At 41.4% G+C, this 17,763-nt stretch overlaps 1 protein-coding gene across 2 annotated transcripts; it reads left to right on the forward strand.

Annotated features, from left to right (window-relative positions):
* The first annotated feature begins 615 nt into the window (after positions 1-615).
* Positions 616-15,733, forward strand: SUCNR1 (succinate receptor 1). Of its 2 annotated transcripts, none has more exons than XM_056563174.1 (2): positions 616-642; positions 14,125-15,733. In XM_056563174.1, exons 1-2 carry the CDS (start codon positions 640-642, stop codon positions 15,112-15,114), a joined length of 993 nt encoding a protein of 330 aa, XP_056419149.1. In that variant the 5' UTR covers positions 616-639; the 3' UTR covers positions 15,115-15,733. The 2 variants fall into 2 exon arrangements, with proteins under 2 accessions (XP_056419149.1, XP_056419148.1); XM_056563173.1 differs by lacking the exon at positions 616-642 and adding an exon at positions 3,448-3,510.
* Positions 15,734-17,763: the final 2,030 nt, after the last annotated feature.

Here is a 17,763-nt window from a genome sequence, read left to right on the forward strand (position 1 = left end):
TATAATTAAAGTATAGCTATGGTTCTGTAAGCCCTACAAACAGCTGTATATGTGGCACATTGTGTATATCCTACTAAAAACACCAAGATAATATTATTTTGTTAGTAGTTAAAATATATGCTATTACACCACTACACATCATCATTATGGGTTATAAAAAGATACTAATGACTCATGTTTTACTTTTTTATGTATTCATTGTAGGCAAAATATTGCAGTAGGGATGTACTGACAGTTCCACTTACCATATAAAATCAATTTTTATTAGAAAATCTTGAGGAACATTAGTTGATCCTGTAACTGCAGAAAACATAAAAGACAAAGAAGCAATCTTCATGGGAAAAATGGTGAAATGTGTCTCTTTTTTATTTTATTTTATTTTTTTTAGAATAAATCTACCTTAAAAAACAAAAGGTTGTTTATGGATGGATATTCTAAACCACATTTCTTCGTGTTGGTTGCAAACCACAATGTGAGTTTGGCCACACAGACGCCTCACTTATGTTTGAATTATTAACTAGTGTTACTCAAGATATGCAAATGAGCCTATTACAGCTGCTCCCGCTACATAGAGAGAAGTCACAGTACACAATGTCACAGGCTGGTAGTGGACTGCAAGCACCAGGATCATCAGGTACAATGGTGGGTGATGCTATACTTTTCATTACTTTTGTAGTGTATACTGTATTTGACATTAAATGTTATTTGCTATTACATACAGTATATAGTATATCAATATTGCAACAGGTTGAAGTAAAGTTTATACAAAAGCTGCTGATTGTCGGAGCTGTTCATAGCTATTTAGCTGCAATTGTAGTAACTAATAGAAGATTTCTATAGCATTTAAATCTGTTGGACATAGAATATTCATACTTGACCTTTATGAACTGAAGTTTAGTTAGTCTTCTACACTTGACATTTACGCTGAATGTGATCAATAAGCTACTGCTATAATATTCAAGCAGGTTCATTAGGAGGGATATTGGATAATAACTCACGGTTATCACTCTATCTATCTATCCAATATATCTGTCTATCTATCTATCCATCCATCTATCTATCCATCCAATCTATCACTATCTATCTATCTATCTATCTATCTATCTATCTATCTATCCATCCAATCTATCACTATCTATCTATCCATCCAATCTATCACTATCTATCTATCAGTCTGTCTATCTATCCAATCTATCTGTCTATCTATCTATCTATCTATCTATATATATATATATATATATATATATATATATATATATACATTTATCACTATCTATCTAATCTATCTATCTATCTATTCAATCTATCTGTCTATCTATCTTTCTATCTATCTATCTATCTATCTATCCAATCTATCTGTCTATCTATCTATCTATCTATCTATCTATCTATCTATCTATACAATCTATATGTCTATCTATCTATCTATCTATCTATCCAAGCTATCGCTATCTATCTATCTATCCATCCAATCTATCACTATCTATCTATCTGTCTGTCTGTCTGTCTATCTCTCTATCCAATCTATCTAATCTATCTATCTATCTAATCTATCTATTCATTGAATCTATCTGTCTATCTATCTAGACAATAGCAAAATATGATGCAGCACTCCACAGGTTGCAAATAAAGGGTAGTTTTATTCCATCATGTGCAAAGACAATGTTTCGCCAAGCTTTGTCTATCTATCTATCTATCTATCTATCTATCTATCTATCTATCTATCTATCCAATCTATATGTCTATCTATCTATCCAATCTATCTATCTATCTATCTATCTATCCAATCTCTCTATCTATCTATCTATCTATCTATCTATCTATCTATCTATCTATCTATCTATCTATCTATCCAATCTATCTATATATCTATCTATCTATCCAATCTATCACTATCTATCTATCTAATCTATCTATCTGACTGTCTGTCTGTCTGTCTGTCTGTCAGTCTGTCAGTCTATCATCTATCCATCCCTGTATTTAACTATATGTTAAATTTAATATATAGTGAAATGATTTCTTGAAAGTTTGTCTAAGATAAAAATCTGTGGTAAATATGTGGTCAGAAAGTATTTATTATCCATTGTCCATTTTAAACAGTTATATTTCTCAGGATTTATACTGTAAATCAATGGTCTTCAACCTGCGGACCTCCAGATGTAGCAAAACTTCAACTCCCAGCTGGGAGTTGTAGTTTTGCAACATCTGGAGGTCCGCAGGTTAGAGACCAGTGCTGTATATGGTTTCCTGTGAATAATCTTAGTTAGAATAAAGTTACTTATGGGATATCATACCAACTCTTGTAATGCACATGTGTAGAAAAATGACCTTTACAGCATATTTAAATACACTGGTGTGGACAGTACTATATATTATATATGGAGACCATTATCACTATTATCGCTACAATTTGTTTTCACCCGAAACCCTTTTCTGGGATTTAAATATTACTTTGGGTGGCTATCATATCCGATTGGTTATCAAACAAGCAGCAGGCAGCCGCCAGGCGGTAAGACACACTGTCTGTGACATTACGAAGTGACCTCCGTGACTGGGGGAGGGGCGATGCAGCACATCATTGAGGAACAGGATGCTCATACTGGACCAGGAGAGGTGAGTATGACAGTTAATTTTTTCGCAACCTGACGCTAACTTAGTAATCCCTTGAGGACACAGCCCATTTTGGCTTTGTTTTCGTTTTTTCCTCTTCGCCTTCCAAGATCCAGTACTCTTTTATTTTTCCATCCAGAGAGCCATGTTTTTTGTGCAATCAGTTGTACTTTGTAATGACACCTTTAATTTTATCATAAAATGTACAGCGCATCCAAAAAAATATTATTTATGGTGGAAAATTATTAGTGATGGAAAAGTTTTGCAACTTTTTGGAGGTTTTGTTTTTACACAGGGTACCATAAACCTCATATGTAATTATTATTCTGTGAGTCAAAATGATTCAAATTAAACCCATGTTTACATGTTTTTTCTATTACTGTATTCCTTTTAAACAAAATTAGTGGGGGAGATTTATCAAAACCTGTGCAGAGGAAAAGTTGTCCAGTTGCCCATAGCAACCAATCAGCTTGCTTCTTTCATTTTTAACAAAGCCTCTGCAAAATGAAAGAAGCGATCTGATTGGCTGCTATGGGCAACTAGGCAACTTTTCCTCTGCATAGGTTTTGATAAATCTCCCCCAGTATGTTTAAAATTGATCTATTTTGGCTTCTATAACTTTTTGGTGTATTGGTGATGATTGCTCCATGTCTGAAGCCTCACGACCACTGGGCCGGAGTATTGTGATGTCATGATTCCGCCCCCTTGTGACATCACACCCCCTCAATACAAGTCTATAGGAGGAGGCGTGACGGCCATCATGCCCCCTCCCATAGGCTTGCATTGAGGGGGCGGGGTGTGACATCACAAGGGGGCGGAGTCATGATGTCACAATACTCTGGCCCCATGGTCATGAGGCTTCAGACATGGAGCGATCATCACTTCATGCAGCTGAGACAGGTGGGTGCTGCATGAGAGATTGTGGGGGTCCCCCGCGATCAGAAATTTTATCCTTTGCATAGGGGATAAGATGTCTTAGGACTGGGGTACCCCTTTAATGCTGCAGAATAAAGCTGCAAATTTGATGCTGTGTTCATTCATTTAGTTTGCATTGAAATCTGTAGCATAAAATCTGAAGCTTCAAATTTGCAGCATCAAATATGCGCAGGATACTGTATGTGAAAATAGATCCAAAAGGGGTTTTCCAGCATTTAAACAATAGTGACAGCAGAATATGTGTTAAAATAACTAAAAAAAAAGCCCTAACTCACCTGCTATTTTTCCTGTATACATACGGTACAAGCATTGATTATTGGCAAAAATTGGTTATATATTTCTTAAATGCTGAACAACCCCTTTATGTGAATTATATATAATAATGTAAGACATATTAAAGAGTAACTGCAATTACACTGCAGTGACAAGGTACCTGTTTTATCTCCTGCAACTTTGAAGCCTGGAACCTACCTCAGACTACAATGACCAGGATCCGTATCCACTGTGTCAGGGGACTTATTTTGCAATCACACCTCTATTAGGATTTTCCAGGTTAAAATGTAGGTAAAGAAACACTGTGGTGGTTGGGAACCAACATGGAACTCAAGGATGAGGAAAAGGGATTTGTTTGGCACAAACTGTACACACCAGGCTGAGGGACAAAAGTGAGGAAATATTTTGGAATGAGGAAAACCAATGAAAAGCCCTTTCATATTTAACAAGTATGCTGTAAATGATGTAGTAATGCCAAGACGTCATTACATTTATTGTGTCTTCACCCTTGTTGGCCAAATGACAATATCACTGACAGTAATGATATTGTTACGTCTACTCTTCATTGTAAGGACAGTTTATTTGGAAATGAAGCATTAATCATCTTTAGGCCATTATTGTGCTTATGAAACAAAGCATTGAACAAATACTGTAAAGCAGGTCAATAATAATGGTCTGTATTTGCTAAACCACTAGAGATCAAAAATTGCTCAAGCTTCCTGCAGTCTTATACACTCTAACCATTTTGACAGCTCATTTCCACGGTAAATAGTCTGGAATTTTATTCAGCTTATAAGTAGAAGTTTCCCATTTGTAGACATATGATATGAAGTCATTCAGAAACTCCCACATTTGAGAAGTGTATGTTCACAGGAAATGGACCTGTTTTTTTCCCCCAACAGCATTGTGTGACCACCTTACTAAAAATAACCAACAATGCCAAGTGAACCAAGCAGAGCAATAAAAGTCCAAGGCTCAGCTTATACTTTTGTCATGGCTTCCTTCAATAACAAAGCCATGACATGCCAGGTCCATTTTCTAATTGATCATGCGTGACTTCCAAATGGCTGGAGATATTTCAATGAAACTTGGGACACGTTACTTATATGTCAACTAAGAAAAAAAAAAAAAAATAGTAGTGTTAAATGAACCCTAACCCACTCCCTTATGTGAGGGTGAGGGTTTTTTCTCTGAAGTCCTATGCAAGTCTATGGGACCTCTGATACATCTCATGATCATGTTACTCTCGGGCTTCAGTGATTGTCTGGGACTTTTAGGATTGGGTCACACACAGCCCATACGCAGTGTATTTCACACTGTGAGAAATCAGCCTGGCAGAGAAAAATACACTGTACACAAAGGGCTTCCTGCTGCAGCTTCGAGCATGCAGTAAGGTTTAGAGGCAGGCCAAGCGTGCCGACGTGATTGTGAAGCGTGGGCCTGCCTTCAACCTTACTGCACACAAAGGACTGTGGCGGGAAAGCCCTGTGGGGGAGATTTATCAAAACCTGTCCAAAGGGAAAGTTGCTGAGTTTCCCATAGCAACCAATCAGATTGCTTCTTTCATTTTGCAGCGGCCTTGTTAAAAATGAAAGAAGAAATCTGATTTGTTGCTATGGGCAACTGGTCCACTAGTCCTCTGCACAGATTTTGATAAATCTTCCTGTGTCTGCTCATAGCAAAATGCACAGTGTTTTCCCACTGCCTGGCGGATTTCTCACAGCCTGAAATATGCTGCGTTTGCACTATATGTGACCCTGCACCCTAGAAAGAGGAAGTGATAGAAGGTTGGGAGATGAGGATGAGAGTGTCATTAGATAGGAAGATCGGGTAATATAAAACAGGCCCAGTGGCTAGTGGTGATATTTACTATTTGACTGATATTTAAAGGGGTACTCCACTGCCCCATCGTTCGGAACATTTTGTTCCAAACGCTTGAACGCTTGGAACAGGCGCCGGGGGTCGTAATGTCACGATCACGCCCTTCCTGACATCACACCACACTCCCTCAATGCAAGTCTATGGGAGGGGCCGTGGGGGCATAGACTTGCATTGAGGGAGCGTGGTGTGATGTCACGAGGGGTGTGGTTGTGATGTCACAACCCACGCTGCCAGGACCCATAGTTCTTAATGAACACTGGGTGCTGCACAGAGATTGCAGGGATCCCAGCTGCGGGACCCCATGATCATGCATCTTATCCCCTATCCTTTGGATAGGGCATAAGATGTCTAGGGACAGAGTACGCCTTTAAGTGTGACCCAACTGCCACGTAGTGATGGACATTATACACACCCTGTCACAGATATAGGGGGACATTTATTAATGTTTGCTTATGTATTCCCTTTTTAAGTATTTTTTTTTCTTACAATTTTTTTGCTTATGTGCGACGTATTTCAACTGGTTTAACCCCTTAAGGACCAAGGACGCACCGGTACGTCCTTGGTCCTGCTCCGGTGACATAACGCGGGGTTACACGGTAACCCCGCATCATATCACGGCGGGCCCGGCGTCATAGTGAAGCCAGGACCTGCCGCCAATAGTGCGCAGCGCCGATCACGGCGCCGCGCGCTATTAACCCTTTGGCCGCGCGCTCAGAGCTGAGCCGTGCGGCTAAAAGCGAAAGTGAAAGCTGCCGGTTAACTCAGTGGGCTGTTTGGGATAGCCGCGGCGAAATCGCGGCATCCCGAACAGCTTACAGGACAGCGGGAGGGCCCTACCTGCCTCCTCGCTGTCCGATCGCCGAACGACTGCTCAGTGCCTGCGATCCAGGCATGAGCAGTCATGCGGCAGAATCATCGATCACTGGTTTCCTATGATAAAGATCAGTGTGTGCAGTGTTATAGGTCCCTATGGGAGCTATAACACTGCAAAAAAAAAGTGAAAAAAAAAAGTGAATGAATATCATTTAACCGCTCCCCTATAAAAAGTTTGAATCACCCCCCTTTTCCCATAAAAAAAAAAAAAAAAACACAGTGTAAATAAAAATAAAACTAAACATATATGGTATCACCGCGTGCGGAATTGTCCGAATTCATTTTTGGTAACTTTTTATATAATTTAAAAATGAATAAAATCAATAAGTCCTATCAATGCAAAAATGGTACCGTTAAAAACTTCAGATCACGGTGCAAAAAATGAGCCCTCATACTGCCCCATACACAGAAAAATAAAAAAGTTATAGGAGTCAGAAGATGACAATTTTAAACGTATTAATTTTCCTGCATGTAGTTGTGATTTTTTTCTAGAAGTACGACAAAATCAAACCTATATATGTAGGGTATCATTTTAATCGAATGGACCTACAGAATAAAGTTAAGGTGTAATTTTTACTGAAAAATGTACTACGTAGAAACGGAAGCCCCCAAAAGTTGCAAAACAGCCTTTTTTTTTTTTCAATTTTGTCGCACAATGATTTTTTTTTCCGTTTCACTGTAGATTTTTGGGCAAAATGACTGACGTCATTACAAAGTAGAATTGGTGGCGCAAAAAATAAGCAATCATATGGATTTTTAGGTGCAAAATTGAAAGAGTTATGATTTTTTAAAGGCAAGGAGCAAAAAACGGAAATGCAAAAACGGAAAAAACCCCGGTCCTTAAGGGGTTAAGCCTGTTGATAAATTTCTTTCACATAAGCAATTTTTTTCTTTTTTTTTTTGCTTTGGTAATGGCTTTTTCTGCTCCATGTCTGAGCTGGAGTAAATTTTGTAAGTTTTTTCATGCCATGCGACTTTTTCGCGACTTTCGCACTTGATAAATCTCTGACCACTGCAATTCAAAAATCACTTTTTGCTTTGGTAAGCAAGATATTAATTTTTTGCTTAGGACACTGCACAATCAAAAAGTCGCAGAAAAAAGAGAGTAATCGCACTTGCAACTTTTTTGCGAAAATTTTAAGCAACAAAAATCTACTAAATGCTTTGCTAAATCTCCCCCATAGTCTTTAATGCTACAAACGCTAACAATACTTCCAAGTAGAGTTTCAGTATTATTTAATTACAACCAAAGAATCATTGGCACCGGCTCCTTCACCCTTTGATTTCATCATTGTTGGCCACACTACCTCTGTTTACAGGGGGCAATATGAGGTACATAATTAGAGATGAGCGAATCAAAGTTGACGAACCCGAATTTGTTACGAATTTCATGAAAAATTTGATTCGCAACTAATACGAATATTGCCACGATTCTATCGCACAAATCGCTTCATTAAACTCCATTTTACAGCGTTCCAGGCTATTGGGGACCTAAGATGGCGGATTCACAGGTGAGTGCATGGGGCAGGGGATTATGGGAGGGCGGGAAACAGCGGCGGGAATGAAGGTAGGCGGGCTGACCCTGAATCACATGTGAGACGCAGCCTATCAGTGTTCACTGACCACTGTGATGTCACAGGCCCTATATAATCGGCGGCCATCTTGCCTCACTTCATTTCATCTATGTACTCAGATGGAGAGGATGGGTCTGCGTGTGTGTGAATAGCTCAAACCACAGCGTCACACTGCAACTGCTAGTCACATCAGCATTAGGGAAAGACAGGAGTGCAGAGTGCATTGCTGTAACACTGAGAAGGATCATTGATAGCTAAACCTCCTATTCACGTTATTGAGCATTGCAGCAGAGAGGGGCAGATAGTTGTCAACTGCCTCATACAGATCTCCAAGTTGCCTGAACTTTCCCAAGCATCTTATCTCCTCATTTTTCAGCCAAATTGAGTTAATTTTTATTTGTTACACAAAACTTCTGCTGCTCAGAATTGTGTGACAGAGTGCAATTTAGGGTTTAATCCCTGGATTTTTTTTTTTTGTGGTGCTGCACTGTTGGGTCCTGCTGCTGTTCAGAAATATGTGATTGTTCAGTGGACTGTAGTTAATTTGCACCATTTTGTACCTGTTAATCTGTCAAGGAGCTGGCTACATACTGTGCAATTCCAACAAATACTATTCACCGGCTGTTTGATTTTTTTTAAACAGTTTTTTCTGCGTATAGTTACGCATATTACTGCCCTCATCAGTGCCTCATTGTACCATTTAGTACCTGTTAAGCTGTCAAGGTGCTCCATACCATCAAAGTCCAAACAAAAGTATCCACCGGCTTGTGTATTACAAAAATACAGAGTTTTTTCTGCTAATAGGCCCTCATCAGTGCATACCGCATACGGACATCCAAGTATTGTACCATTTAGTACCTGTTAAGCTGTCAAGGTGCTCCATACCGTCAAAGTCCAAACAATAATATTCACCGGCTGGTGTTTTACAAAAATACAGAGTTTTTTCTGCTAATAGGCATATTACTGCCCTCATCAGTGCATACCGCATAGGTACATCCAAGTATTGTACCATTTAGTAGCTCTCAAGGTGCTCCAAACCATCAAAGTCCAAACAATAGTATCCACCGGCTGGTGTTTTACAAAAATACAGAGTTTTTTCTGCTAATAGTTAGGCATATTACTGCCCTCATCAGTGCATACCGCGTACGTACATCCAAGTATTGTACCATCTAGTACCTGTTAATCTGTCAAGGGCCTACATACTGTTCAAGGACAGCCGTAAGTAATCACCTGCTGCTGTTCTAGACAAATACTGTTTAAAGAGTAGTGTAGCGTATTGTAATACCCTCATAAACGCACTAAGTATGTCAGGCAGAGAAGTGCCAGGATGTGCACAGAGGAGTGGCAGAGGCCTAAATACTTCAGGCAGAGTTGGCAGCAGACTTGGGGCAAGAGGCAGCAGGAGTCGCAGCGAGAGGCCTGAGCTCCCGTTATCAGTGGTCGTGTCTCCACCAGCAACCCATCTGCCGTCGTCGATTGGTTAACACGCTCATCCACATCATCACAAGTGACATCTGACAACCCCAGTCAACAGTCGGTGGGTTTCTCAGACACAACCCTCAGTTGGCATGGCCTGGGAGCAGTCCGTGTCCTCCCATTGCCTTTGACCTATGCTGTTCCCTCTCCTAAAGAAGTATCTTATGCTGTGGGTTCAGCTTCTATATTTACTGAGGACGATCCAATAGAGGACAGTCAGCAGCTACTGGACAGCCAAGAAGGGGAGGAGACATGCGCCGCTTGCTCCGCTAGGAGGCCAAGTAGTGATGCGGAGAGTGACGTGGGAGGCGGTGTTGCAAGTGTTCAGGGTCCTGAAGCAGACACTGTTGGGGAACCTGAGGAGGACATCAGTGATGTGCACACAACTGTTGATGATGATGAAGCCGATCGCAATTGGGAGCCGGGTGCAGAAGGGGCTTCATCATCATCAGGAGAAGAGAGTTGCAGGTTGCCCTTGAGGCAGCAAGGCGGTAGCACGGTTGGCAGTCAGCGTGGTGGCAGTAGTGGAAATTCAGGACCCAAACGTGCCCGGGGGAGACCACCTGCTTCGCGGCAGCCTACCTTTCCGCGAGGTAGTGGAACAGGGGTTCCTGCAGACGGCGCCAGTATCAGTCAATTAGTGCGGACTGCGGGTGGGAAAATCAGCTACTCAGCGGTGTGGAAGTTTTTCATATGGCATCCGGAGGAGGTTCACGTAGCCACATGCATGATCTGTTGGCAGAAGGTGAAGCGTGGCCAGGGTCCCAATGTCGGCACCACGGCCCTGCGTCAACACATGCTTCGCCACCATAAAGCGGCCTGGGAGAACCGTGGCTCCGATGTAGTGGTCCAGCCTGCTGCATCACCCAGTGGCCATCCACTCCCTCCTTCATCCAGTCGAGGCTCCACCACCTCAGCCGAAGGGAGCTGTGTGTCAAACCCTCCTTCTGTCGCTCCTGCTTCTCCCGCATTTAGTCAGCCATTCTGCCAACAATCCATCGGCGAAGCCATGTCCAAGTGACAACAGTATGCGCCCACTCATCCAACGGCGTTGAGTTGAATGTGCTCCTGTCCAAGTTGCTGGTGTTGCAGTCCCTCCCTTTTCAAGTGGTGGACTCTGCACCTTACAGAGAATTGATGGCTTGTGCCGAGCCGAGGTGGAGAGTCCCAAGCCGTAATTTCTTTCCGAAGAAGGCAGTACCAGCCCTGCATAAGTTTGTACAAGAGAAGGTGGGCCAGTCCTTGAGCATGTCGGTGTGTTCAAAAGTTCACGGCATCGCCGACGTGTGTAGCTGTAACTACGGGAAGGGACAATACTTGTCTTTTACGGCTCACTGGGTAAATGTGGTTCCTGCACAGCCACAACAGCAACTTGGACAGGTCACACCGCTTCCTCCTCCACGCTCTCGCTCCCAGGCAGTTGGTCCTGTTACAGTGTGCGACGCCGCCTCCTCATGCTCCACCGTGTCCTCGGCCTCCACTGCACGTCCAAATCTCGGTGGCCATTCATCGTACCATGTGTGTATGGCACGGCGGTGTCAAGCTGTTATTCACATGGTTTGCCTTGACGAACGGAGTCACACAGGGGAGGAACTGCTAAATTAATTCGTAAAGAAATCCGAGTATGGCTTACTCCACGAAATCTGGAAATGGGAACCATGGTGACCGACAACGGGAAGAACATTGTTTCCGCGCTGCGACAAGGAAGTGTGAAACATGCGCCCTGCATGGCACACGTGTTGAATCTGGTTGTCAAGCACTTCCTCAAGTCTTCACCCCATTTGCAAAACATCCTGAAAATGGCAAGGAAACTGTGCATGCACTTCAGCTACTCGTACACCGCCAAGCACACCTTCCTTGAGCTGCAGCGTCAGAACGGTATCCCACAACATAGTCTTATTTGTGACGTTGCCACACGTTGGAATTCCACTCTCCATATGTTGGACAGACTATAAGAACAAAGAAAAGCCATCACCAATTTCTTGATAATCCAAGCAGATAGGAGTACTCCCCTGTGTAACTTCAATGTGAACCAGTGGCAGCTCATACGTGACACCTGCCGTTTGCTGAGGCCCTTTGAGGAAGCCACATTATTTGTGAGTCGCCTGGATTACGCCATGAACGACGTAATTCCACTCCTACTTTTCCTACAACAAATGATTGAAACCATGGCGGGTCACGGCAATGGAGACGTTGCGCCTAGATCTGAAGGCTACATAAGCCCTGTGGGGGCTGAACTGGAGGAGGAGGATGATGAGGGGCAGAGCGGAGCACAGTTTAGGTTGGATAAGATGGCCGGTGTTTCTAATCTTCGGACAGGAGAGGAGGAGCAGGAGCAGCCAGAGGAGCTGGAGGGTTTTGAGGAAGTTGAGACAGAGGACCCAGACACACCGTGGCAGTATGCAGTGGAGATGGAGGCAGGTAGTCCCTCCGAGTCACTGGCTCAAATGGCACGATGCATGCTCAGTTGCTTGCGTAGTGACTCCCGAATTGTCAAAATTCGTCAGCGGGATGACTTCTGGATCTCCACCTTATTAGACCCACGCTACTGTCCCAAAATGGGGGCCTTTTTTACACCCACTGAGAGGGAGGACAAAATGACCTACTACAGAGACATTCTACGTAGTCAGTTGGCTGATGCCTATCGGCCACATGGTCCATCCACTCGCAGGTCTGACTCGGGGGGCCCTCTGCGCTCACCTTCCACTGCCATGGCTGCTGGGGAGGGGAGGGGTGGGAGGAGCAGTACCAGCTCAATCAGCCTGTATGGTCTCCTCATGCTGATAACACCTCCATGCTGTGTCATTCTGCCACTATATGGTGTCCTCATGCTTCAGCTTCATCCAAGCTGTGTCATTCAGCCACTATATGGTGTCCTCATGCTGCCAACACCTCCACACTGTGCCATTCAGCCACTATATGGTTTCCTCATGCTGCCAACACCTCCATGCTGTGTCATTCAGCCACTATATGGTGTCCTCATGCTTCAGCCTCATCCATGCTGTGTCATTCAGCCACTATATGGTGTCCTCATGCTGCCAACATGTCCATGCTGTGTCATTAAGCCACTATATGGTCTCCTCATGCTGACAACACCCCCGTGCTGTGTCATTCAGCCCCTATATGGTGTCCTCATGCTTCAGCTTCATCCAAGCTGTGTTATTCAGCCACTATATGGTGTCCTCATGCTGCCAACACCTCCATTCTGTGCCAATCAGCCACTATATGGTGTCCTCATGCTTCAGCCTCATCCAAGCTGTGTCATTCAGCCACTATATGGTGTCCTCATGCTGCCAACACCTCCACACTGTGCCATTCAGCCACTATATGGTGTCCTCATGCTACCAACACCTCCATTCTGTGTCATTGAGCCACTATATGGTGTCCTCATGCTTCAGCCTCATCCAAGCTGTGTCATTCACCCACTATATGGTGTCCTCATGCTGCCAACACCTCATTGTGCTGCTGTGCGGCAGTGATTCTAAAAGCGATGCCGGTAATCTGCATGTTATTCTGAATAACAATATTATTTCACTAACCCAGCACACTCCATATGCGTTTTAGAACACAGCAAAGTGTTCTATACCCCTATAGAGGCTGTAGGTAGGCTAGAAATAGCCTTTTTTAATATAGATTTGCAGCGAAAAAATTTGGATCAAAACAAACTTTTCCGGAAAATTCAGTGAATCGGCCGAATCAAATTTTTGAAAAGTTCGTTCATCTCTAATTGTAATGTCTGATACTTGTCTTTATTTATAATCCCCACAATTGTAAAGTGCTGCGGAATCTGTTGGCACTATATACTACTACTACTACTAATATTACTACTACTACTACTACTAATTATTATTATTATTATTATTATTATTATTAGAGATGAGCGAAGTTACTGTGATTTGATTCGTCACAAACCTCACGGCTCGGCGGTTGCTGACTTTAGCCTGCATGAATTAGCTCAGCTTTAAGGTGCTCCGGTGGGCTGGAGACTCTCTCCCAGGACTGTATCCACATTTTCCAGCCCACTGGAGCACCTGAAAGCTGAAGTAATTTATGCAAGCTAAAGTCAGCAACCACCGAGCCGCTAGCTTCGTGACAAATCAAATTACTGTAACTTCGCTCATGTCTGTTTATTATATGCTTCCTCAGTTACAAAAATATATCTAGTTTACAAACATAGATAAAACAGGGAAGAGGGGGATGAGGGAAATGAAGCTGCAGTATATTTTAGGGAAACAACATAAAGGGAAGAGAAACCCCTGGGTAAAACAGCTGATTTACAATAACAAGCAGCAGATTACAGGAAAAGACCCAAAATATCATGTTAATTTGCATTCCTGATAAAACTACATGTAATACACATCTACAGCTTCCTAAGACTGTACACTTAGATAAAATTCATTTGGACAGTTTTAACTGTAATGTCATTTTCTTCAGCATATTTTTAACACAATATAAAATTTGTTATATCAAACATTTACATACATTTTCTACTTCTTCTTAGGATCAAGAAAGCCCCAACTGTTCCTCAGTTGACTGCCTACTTGAGAAATATTACCTATCTACTGTGTATTCCCTGGAATTTGTATTCGGAATTCTTGGCAATGGTATTGTGATGTTTGGTTATATTTTCTGCATGAAGAAGTGGTCCAGTGGAAGTGTATACCTATTCAACCTGTGCCTATCAGACTTCACCTTCCTATGCACCCTCCCTCTCCTGATTCAAAGCTACAACAATGGAAGCTGGATGTTTATGGATTTCCTTTGCTATAGCAATAGATTCTTGCTGCATGCCAATCTCTATACCAGCATCCTATTCCTCACTTTCATCAGTATCGATCGATATTTGATTATTAAGTATCCTTTTAAAGATCATATTATGCAGAAGAAGAGAACAGCTATTATCATTTCTTTTGGTGTTTGGATTGTGGTCATGTTAGAGATAAGCCCAATTCTGTTTTTTATAGAACTGCGCGACAACAGCCAGTGTCTCAGCTATGGAAGTTCTGGCATGGCATCTTACAGCCTTATATATAGCATGTGCCTTACTGTTACTGGCTTCTTCATCCCACTCTGCACCATGTGCATATTTTACGTGAAAATGGCACAGTTTTTGAAAACAAGAAATGGAACCCTTACAACGTCCTTCTCTCTGGAGAAACCCCTCACTTTAGTGTCTTTGGCGGTGATTGTGTTCTTTATTTTATTCACCCCATATCACATCATGAGAAATGTCAGAATTGCCTCACGTATGGAAGGATGGCAGCTAAGTGAACAATCAATGATCGCCATCAATTCCATATATGTCATCTCAAGACCTCTTGCATTCTTGAATAGTGTGATAAACCCTGTGTTCTATTTCCTTATGGGGGACAACTTCAGGGAAATGTTGATAGCAAAAATGCGACACTGTTTCAAAACTATGAAATGTCGCTGTATGTATGACTTCAAACCTAACTCCAATGAATCAAGGGGTTATACTACAGATTCTTAGTAGCTACAGTCTTTATGTTATATATGCTGTATATAGTATATTAGGTCATATTCAGTATTTTTCTGTTAAACAGAATGGCATTGTATTAAATATGTATTTTGTAGGACTTTTCCTGCCAGACATAATACAATAGGAAATACTAATAATAACTATTTCCTATTGTTAAAAAATAAATAAAAAAAATAAAAAGTGTAATTTGACAAATTTTGGGCCAGACGATCTTTTGACCTGCACCCCAGCTCTCCTAGTGCAAGGAGTCGACCCCCCCCCCTCTATTCATTCTCTATGGGAGCGCCAGAGATGCACCAGAGCTGTGCTCAGCTGTCTACAGCACTCCCATAGAGAATGAATGGAGGCGGTGTGTCGAGTGGAGTGGAGTGCAGTTCAGGAGATTGTGGGGGGTTCTAGCAGTTGGACTCTCCATGATCAAACACGTATCACCTATGCTGTGACAAGGGGATAAGTATTAAAATGTTAGTACCCCTTTGGATTTATGTTCACACATAACTTTTTGAGCCTCACCTCGAGCCATAAAAGGTTAGAAAAAACAGGTCCAAAAACAAAAACTGACCTTTTATTTTAAAGCGGTACTCCGGTGAAAAACTTTTTTTTTTTTAAATCAACTGGTGCCAGAAAGTTAAACAGATTTGTAAATTACTTCTATTAAAAAATCTTAATCCTTCCTGTGCTTATTAGCTGCTGAATACTACAGTGGAAATTCTTTTGAAACACAGAGCGGTCTGCTGACATCATGAGCACAGTGCTCTCTGCTGACATCTCTGTCCATTTTAGATACTGTACAGGGTAAAAAGAAATCCCCATAGCAAAACATATGCTGTTCTTGACAGTTCATAAAATGGACAGAAATGTCAGCAGAGAGCACTGTGCTCATGATGTCAGGGGACAGTTCTGTGTTTCAAAAACAAAAGAATTTCCGCTGTAGTATTCAGCAGCTAATAAGTACTGGAAGGATTAAGATTTTTTAATAGAAGTAATAATAATGTTTAACTTTCTGGCACCAGTTGATTTAAAAAAAATAAATAAAATAAAAAATTTTTTCACCGGAGTACCCTTTTAACTGTGTGTGAACATGGCTTAACACTAACTGTTAAATACTGTGTAGGTGCCCTCATGCCACCAAACAGCTCTATCCTATTGAAGAAAAACATCTGGGAAATTTGGAGGCAAAGTCATCGCCTTTGCAAAGTCATCTCTTTGTCTTGTTCCTCAAACAATTTTTGAAAACTTTTTGCATTGTTGCCAAGGGAGGTGTTATGTGTCAAAGTAGCCTCTGTTATTTAAATGCCAGAACCTAAGATTTTACAGAAGAACATTGCCTGCAGCATCAGTTTGCCGCTGCCAGCTTGTATTTCTCCTGCAGTGTACCCAGTTGCCATCTTGTTCACATGTGAGCAATATATGCACACTTAGCTGCATGGCTGCTTATACTCCCATGCCCTTATACTGCCATGTATCATAGTAATCATTGGTAATGAAAATGTTAATAGTATTCATTGTAAAAATCCAAATAATTTGAAATCTGTATTAAGTCATTAAGTCCATAAGGAGTGAGTATGTTTAATATCCACTTGCTGGATAAAATGTCCTTGTAACAAAATCTATGTTGTCTGCACTAAGAGATATATATGCAAATGTATGGGGGGACACCTCTATAATATCGAAAGAGGTTTTGAAGGACAATCCCTATCGAAACATTATAAAGAAAAGCATAAAACCACATTTGTGGGATCTATCTTTTTTGGAATTGAACGGGTTGTCCAAAACTGGAAAGGTAGGGACTGTCCTTCAAAACCTCTTTCGATATTATTTTCTCATATGTCCCACACAGAGGGCAAGTGGATATTCGAGTTAAACACAATCACTCCTTATGGACTTAATACAGATTTCAAATTATTTGGACTTTTACAATAAATACTATTAACATTTTCATTACCAATATATTACTATGAAGTCCTAACCCGGAGTGTATATATACAAGTGAAGGACGAGGCGTCACATCCCTGAGGAAGGAAGTCGTTCAGCTTCCGAAAAGCTTCGGATTTTGTCTGTCCCTCGCTATGCCCAGTAATGACGTCACTCTGCCAGGTATTAGCAAAAAACTTACACTCCGGCGGGAAGGAGCTAGGTTGAGAGGCCGCCGGCCAGTGTCATCTCCCAGCGCTTCCCAGACATCATAATCGCATCTATCTAAATACCAAACAGAAACCATCGAATTACGCATTTTGGACTCAACAGAACATTGCACCTGGAGTCTGCAGAACATCATATCAGAGTAAATACATTCAGTGATACCTCACATGGTTAATATAGTGCTGTATAACTTTGAAAACAAGGTCCCACATAGCGCGTATCCATCTATAATTAATATTTCAATATTTATATTTCTTTCCAAATTAAGTCACAATGTGTTAATTCCTCATTCCAAATCAACATTTTTGCTGTGTCATAAACTTTTAGATGCCAAAATAACTTTTTTTTATTTGTATAGTTATGAGGCCATGAACAGTGTTAGTCAATGTATATTCTGTATTTCCAGTAACAGACTGCCACCAGCTTTCATTTTAACTACAATATATATATATATATATATATATATATATATATATATATATATATATATATATACAC

Source organism: Hyla sarda, chromosome 3, assembly GCF_029499605.1.
Source record: "Hyla sarda isolate aHylSar1 chromosome 3, aHylSar1.hap1, whole genome shotgun sequence".
NCBI lineage: Eukaryota > Metazoa > Chordata > Amphibia > Anura > Hylidae > Hyla > Hyla sarda.

Excerpts from the sequence above, each read along its gene's own strand:
- SUCNR1 (XM_056563173.1), top strand. The coding sequence starts at position 3,457 with ATGGTCATGAGGCTTCAGACATGGAGCGATCATCACTTCATGCAGCTG. Across the intron at positions 3,511-14,124 it reads ACTTCATGCAGCTGAGACAG|GATCAAGAAAGCCCCAACTG; the intron begins GTGGGTGCTGCA and ends ACTTCTTCTTAG.